This window comes from Grammomys surdaster, unplaced genomic scaffold (genome assembly GCF_004785775.1).
Source record: "Grammomys surdaster isolate TR1022 unplaced genomic scaffold, NIH_TR_1.0 170, whole genome shotgun sequence".
NCBI lineage: Eukaryota > Metazoa > Chordata > Mammalia > Rodentia > Muridae > Grammomys > Grammomys surdaster.
Genome location: NW_021604618.1, coordinates 24,321,184 through 24,328,697, shown reverse-complemented (window position 1 = coordinate 24,328,697; position 7,514 = coordinate 24,321,184). Strand labels below are relative to the sequence as shown.

Here is a 7,514-nt window from a genome sequence, read left to right as displayed (position 1 = left end):
ACACACACACACACACACACACACACACACACACACACACACACACAAATGGGATGCTATAGAACAGATATATTTAAGAACAAATAGGAACATATAGGTAAGTGCCATGGATGTGCTATGTAAATTCACCTCAACAAATTATCTTAAAATAAGAGTATATACAGTACTTTATGGGTTTCTACCTTTAAGTGAACCATGTTACATTACAGTGGTTAGATATGTAAGTTACATCTTACCTAATAATGTGGTTTCTCCAAAATCTCTTAGCTCATCCCAGACCCTTGTGTATATTCTTCTTTGCCAGTAGATGGAGACAACACCACTGAAAGTTTAAAAGACATCATTCCCTGTTTAAAGGGAGCTTGCTGGTCTGAAAAAACTGGGGGGAGTCTTAAACCAAAGACCTTTCCGTTTTTAAAAAGCTATGTCAAAACCACAAATTCAAGGGAAGTTACCCAATATTAACTATGGATAATCTTTAAAAATTTAGTTGAGGGAATTAATTATGTCCTTCATAAAGTAAATAAACCATAATACTAAAACTGCAATCATCTCTATAGCTTTTAAAACTAAACCTTCCTATTCATTGCTATTTAGATAGCTGGGTTACTTTTTGTTCACTTTCAGAAAGTGGAACTCAAAATATGTGAAAAAGAAGTTTTTGGAATTCTATAAAAGTAGGTATAATATATTGTATAGCCTTCTAAGCCTTAGTTAATATGTACTGTTATAAGCCTTTTATTCAAACAAAGACAATTATCCAGGTCCACAAGTAATAGCAACTTTTAAGAAGAAAAAGCAGAAATGGTGAAAGTAATAAGAAAAATTTCAATATAATATATCCATACTGAAAGGAGCCAAATGAATCTACTTCCCATATTTATTTCACTACTCAAAAAAAACCCCAAACACAAAAAAAGCAAAAAGAGCCAAACAGACAAACAAAAAAACAAAAAAACTAAATCCAACAACAAAACTACATAAAAAAACCAACCCAGAAGCCATTAGTAAAAGATAAATTTCAAATTGAGAAACTTAAGAATTCAAATAAGCGTTCCTTTTGAAATTCAAAGGCCTAAAACCAGTTTTCAAAGTCATTCAAAGTAAATGAATAAAAACCAACTACAAAGAATAAATGGAAAGGCTACTGCATTGAAAACTGAGCACTAAGTTACTGCTATATTACTTATGTTGGCCTTAAGACACCTGTCCCTTAAGTGGATTAAAGATGAGCAATCTAATAGCTCACTCAGAAAAAGTCTTAAACCAAGTAACAATTCAAAATAAGAAAATCTTAAAATTCATTATTTTATGTATCTTTCCCTCTTCCCCTAATAATGTATCAGGACTAATATCACTTTAAAAGAAGATGAATATACTATTCAGATATTATAATAACCATCTAGATTAAATTAGAATGAAGATCACTGGTAAAATAAATACAATTCATGACTACATAAAGTATAGGCAAAATAAACCGAAAACATCTATTTAACTCTAAAATCTTATAATTCCTGCAAGACAACAACTGAAATCTACAGGAAACAAAACAAAACAAAACAAAACAAAAAAACAACCAAAAAACATAATCACTTTGTACTTGCCCACCAAGAGCACACACAAACCAGGGACCTGGTCATTACTCAAATAGCAAATGCTACAGCTTTATTAACCCCCGAGGTGGCTTCCCCTTGACAAGAAATTTTTGACTTTTCCCCAATCTTTCAGCAACTGTGTATGTAAAGGTTATGTGTATGTTAACAGATGCAAACACACAAAAGGATTCTGCAGTTCTTAATGTACAGTCATTTCTTAATTAAGCCAATCCTCTCTCTGGTGAGGGAATTCTAATGAAAGTATGGCCAACCAATAATCCACAGTAAAATCTTAACACTACTTATATTTTGCACTGTAACCTGTCCACCAAAGATGAGAAAAATGCTTGTACCTAATATAAAGTAGTAACTACAGGAGTCCTTGAATTCTGTGATTAATATAAATTAGGTATATTACTGTAGTAAATAAAAATGACCAACAAGGAATTAATTTTTTTTATTATTAATTGGATTTATGGGGAAAAATAAAGACAAAATCCCCAAGTATTAACCTGGCAAGTTGTTCTCGGGGATCTGTATCAGTGTTCCTTGCCTCCACCTGCTGGCAAAGATTATGAAACTACTAGAGACCACAAGTCAGAAAAGTTAGTATTTTTTTTTTATTACAAATTACTATTTCATGTTAACTATCTAGTATAATGCTACTTTGTGTTAATAAGCCATTAAAATATTGATAAAACTACTAATAAATCTACAGAAAGACACACTGAACATCACAAAAATTTTTTTTTCTTCACTCAGAATGTTACCTAATAGTTTAAAAATTAGGCTTAAAATGTCTTAATTACCTGATAAATAACATCTTGGAAAAGGACTGGAAAAGTGAGTGCTGCATCTTCCAACTCATTCAAACTGCAGTGCACTAGTGTTTCATCCTTAAAACAAATACAGAGAAAACCAAAACATTAACAGAAACTTCAAACAAGAGTGTGATGAAGTCACCTTTAATCTTTATGGAATTTATGTTGTATATGACACAGCAGATTAGGACAGGATTTCTCCTAAAGTCAGTGGCCCTCAAATATACTTCTTAGAGCAATAAACAGCACCAGAACCCTCCAGAAGTATAGCTCTATCTTTGATGACTCACATGCAGTGTGCTGCGATAAACTTCTCAGTTACCTCTAAACCAAGTCTGAAAACTACTGCTTGAGTTCTGCAGTTCAACTTTTTGTTAAAGAACATTGTTACTCCTTTTGTAATTTAATGTCTTGAACCATGTGCTATCACAATCTGCATATACTAACTACATTTCTTGGGAATTAGCTCGTGAAAGCTTAGAATCTATTTGTTTTCTCATATAACTTCATCTTCAAAAGTTAAAGAATCTTAACTCAGGATTAGATATTTATACCTGAGTATATTTCAACAACTAAATACCCAATGAAAACATATCATATCTGAATATCAGATCCTGATTTCTTACCAAGAAAAATAAGAAAGCTATTCAAGAAAAATATTGCCGGGCGGTGGTGGCGCACGCCTTTAATCCCAGCACTTGGAAGGCAGAGACAGGCGGATTTCTGAGTTCGAGGCTAGCCTGGTCTACAGAGTGAGTTCCAGGACAGCCAGGGCTACACAGAGAAACCCTGTCTCGAAAAACCAAAAAAGAAAAAAAAAAAAAAAGAAAAATGTTACGTCAATTCATTTTTCAAAACCTAAATGTTAAAAAGGACAGGAGGGAAAAAAAAGGATAGAGGATACAGGTGAGTTGGAAGAATCAAGCTCTTGAATTGATTCCCAGTACATAAAATCAGGTAAGGTGACACAGGCCCATTATTCTCAGCACATAGGAAAGGAGAGGCAGGAAAACCAGAAGGTCATCCTTGGCTACATAATGAGTCCACAGATAGCTTAGGCTATCTCAAAAGTAAAATGTGCTGCGAGTAACTACCCTTAAATTGTCCAAAGGGCTTAGTTAAGATCTACTAAAATTGCTGGGTTAGGTTGGTACATGTCCTTAATCCTGGCACTCAGCAGGCAGGGGCAGAAAAAAATCTAGAAAGCAATGGCTACATAAAGAAACCCTGTCTCAAAAAAACAAAACAAAAAAGATCAATTAAAATGAAAAATGAATGTTCATATATTGTAATTCCACATTACTAGATGACGGGTTTCTTGGTTTTTTTGTTTTGTTGAAACAGAGTTTCTTGGTATAGCCTTGGCTGTCCTAGAACTCACTCTGTAGAACAGGCTGGCCTCAAGACATCTGCCTACATCTGCCCTCTGAGCACCAGGATTAAAGGTGTGCACCACCACCCTTGGCTTTTTTTAAAAAATAATAAATGTGGGTATATGTGGATATATGTGAGATATGTATCTGGGGCACAGGGGCAGTGACAGGGATCAAACCCAAGGCCTTGTACATGCTAAGCAACTTCCCTACCACCACTGAGTATATGTTCCCCATCCTCTTATTTTTTTCTCCCTATGTGATTAGCCTCACTATATGGTTAGCCTTAAACTCTACTTGCCTCAGCCTTTAACTGCTGAGTAAGAGCTTGGCTCCCTGCTAACCCTACTAAAACAAAGTAAGAAACCAGGTGTGGTGGCATACAATCTCAAGCTCTTGGAAGGCTGAGGTAGGAGGACTACAATAAATCAAGGTTTGTGGTCAACCTGGTCTATAAAGCAAATGTTAGGCTAACTTGTGCTATACATCAGGATCTTGTCTCAAAATATCACACTCCTAGAATGAAAGTCAAAGTATGTATCAAGGTATCCTAGTACTTATTAGGCTAAAAGAGGAATAAGGGTTCCAGGACAGCATAGGTTCACAGTGAGACCTCTAAAAAAGACAAAACTGTGACTAAATCCGTGTGTGTGTGTGTGTGTGTGTGTGTGTGTATCACATACTTGTAAATATATATTTATAGAGAGAGCAAATAAAACTACATTTTCAAAGACTCCTAGCATCTTAAGGTATTTTCTAAACTAAGTCATATTTAATTATATTAATACTTCACCTACTTTAATAAATTATTTATTCTCAAACACTTATCTTTTTTCTCCTCTGCATTTAATCTTTACCTCAGAATCAAAATATGGCCAAATTTCATTATGACTACACCAACTCCTAAATCTCAAATATAGCAAAATCTCTTTAATTTCTTCTTCCATTTCTTCTTTCTGAACTAGTCATGATCAGTTTTAATTTTTTTCTTTTCTTTACATTTATTCTCTAAAAATAGTTTTTTTGTTATTTCTTTTACATCTCTGAATTGTAAAGGCTATGATTATGAAGTATAAAAACATAAATACTGTGTACTAATGAAAAGATGTGCAGGGGAGTGACAGCACATGCCTTTAATTCCAGCACTTGGGAGGTAGAGGCAGGTGGATCTCTCAGAGTTTTGAGGCCAGCCTGGTTTACAGAGTTCCAGGACACCCAGGGATGCAAAGAAAAACCCAGTCTCAAAAACCCAACCAACCAGGCTGGGCGGTGGTGGCGCACGCCTTTAATCCCAGCACTTGGGAGGCAGAGGCAGGCAGATCTCTGAGTTTGAGAGTTCGAGGCTAGCCTGGTCTACAGAGTGAGTTCCAGGACAGCCAGGGCTACACACAGAGAAACCCTGTCTCCAAAGGGGGAAAAAAAAAACCAACCAACCAAAGAAACAAATAAAAAAAGTAAAAGAATTGATTTTAAGATAAATTTTTTGAGAATTAAGTCAATTTTCTCTTTATGAGATACCAGTAACAAGTATTAAACAATAAGATGCTTTCCAGCACAATCCATTAGATACCTTTTGATGATATCAGAAAACTATAAGCAAATAGTAAATGTGGTTTACAAACACATAAATACTAAAATGGGTCAGCAAAAGATATGATACTCAATTCAAAGTTCTTTTCTACTCAAAAGTATAAAATGTAAAATTTGTTCAGACAGAAGTCTTGCCAATTTAGCAATCTAGCCTGGGTCCAAACCCTTACAAGCTGCTCCTGTGTTTCAGCCTCCTCCATAGTTCAGGCTACAAAGCGTGTAAAACCACACCCCATAACAGGTATGCGAAATTCTAAAAATCACATCAAAGGAGAAAAAAAAATCAACTCTTTTTAAAAGTTGATTGGTAGTTAAATAAATTGGGAAAAAAAAAAAAACAACGAAAAATAGGGCTAGGGATATAGCTCACCTGGTGAAGGGCTTTATAGCATGTAAAGAGCCCATAACCCTAATATCAAACACAGAATTCCAGTACCTTACATAGGTGAAAGTTGCAGGTTCAGAAGTTCAAGATCATTCTAAGCTATGAGTAGAGTCTGAGGCCAGCCCAGGCTATATGAGACCTTGTCATAAGTGGGGAAAGGGTAGAAAAGGACATGTTCTTATAGTTAACTTACTGAAGCCAAATTGTATTTGATCCCTCAGGAAAACAAAATTCTAAAAATAAGAGGAAATCTAAATTCTAGGCATTTCAATACAATCAAATCACAGGGGCTTTACGGCACTGGAGAGATCTTCCAGTGACTAATAAAATTTGTTGCTCTTGCACATGATCTGGGTTCAGTTACAACCATTCATTAACTCCAGTTCCAGGTAGCTATTTCTATACAGGCAAATATTCATACATAAAAATCAATACAATGTTTTAGGCAGAGGATATAATGTAGTATATAACAACACCTGTCTTGCATAGTAAGACCCTGGATTAATATCCAACATCTCAAAAAAAAAAAATCAAATAAACTTAAAAACAAATCACAGGGTCTCGAGAATGTAGAGAAAAAATTTCATTTAAATACAAAAGTAAGTCTCATTTATTTTCAAAATGTGCCAGTCCCAAACAAACTAGTCTAATGCTAGGGTGTCTAAATAAAAACATTTTGAAACACTCAGAATATATTTATAGTAAATATAATAACTGCTTATTCATTTATATTCTGAATTTTAGCTCTTATTATTATTTTTTTTTGGGGGGGGGGGTTCAAGACAGGGTTTCTCTGTGTAGCCCTGGCTGTCCTGGAACTCACTCTGTAGACCAGGCTGGCCTCGAACTCAGAAACCCGCCTGCCTCTGCCTCCCGAGTGCTGGGATTACAGGCGTGCGCCACCACCGCCGGCTGCTCTTCTTCTTTGTATCTGTAAGGACGACACTTACCAGATCTAAGACAAGGGAGAACTCCGGTGTGCTTCTCGTTTTCAAAGGAAGAGCAGGTTTCCTATTCAGCTGTTCTTCTGTCAGAGGCGGAACATGTTTGATGAAATAATAGCTATAAATCAAATTTTAAGAAAATTTCAACATTTCTATGTTTCATACATATAAAATAGTACTAAATTCTAAATTTTAACTAGCTTGTCATATGCTTAGCTATAGAGCACTTGCCTAGAATGTGCAAGGCCTTGAGTCTAATTAAAGTACAAAATAAAAAATAAAAGCAAACTTGTGATGGCTAGTCTTCATTGTCTACCCCACTAGATTTATTAGATTGACACAAAAGGAACTGCCATGCCAGGCTGAATTTTAAATTGTAACTAGACTCAAACACATCTTCATTAATCCCAATAGAAAGAATTAACACATTTTCACCTACAAGAAGTAAAGTTTATTTATTACTGTAATGTTGCTGTACTCAACCTGTGGGTCATGACCCCTTTGGAGTAAAAGAGGTCTTTCACAGGGGTTGCATATCAGATAACCTACATGTCAGATATTCACATTACAATTCATAACAGTAGCAAAATTAGTTATAAAGTAGCAATGAAGACAAATTTATAGTTGGGGGTCAGTACAACACGAGGAACTGTATTAAAGGCTCTCAGCATTAGGAAGGTTGAGAACCACTGTTGTAGTGTAAAACTCCAGGTCTCAGGACTCAATGAATTCTTAGACAGCATTTTTTGCATGCTGATGGTTTTCCCTGGAAAAAAAAAAAAAAAAAAAAAAAAAAAAAAAAAAAA

The 7,514-nt window shown here is 35.1% G+C and overlaps 1 protein-coding gene across 1 annotated transcript in view; it reads right to left on the bottom strand.

Moving 5' to 3' along the window:
- Window positions 1-7,514, bottom strand: part of Ctdspl2 (CTD small phosphatase like 2) — a 57,082-nt gene that overhangs the window by 19,551 nt on the left and 30,017 nt on the right. Inside the window, exons 7-8 of the mRNA XM_028766971.1 lie at window positions 6,715-6,826; window positions 2,405-2,491 (exon numbers count right to left, since the gene is read on the bottom strand). Of these exons, the coding sequence (XP_028622804.1) occupies window positions 2,405-2,491; window positions 6,715-6,826 (199 nt within the window). The remainder of the gene's footprint in view (window positions 1-2,404; window positions 2,492-6,714; window positions 6,827-7,514) is intronic.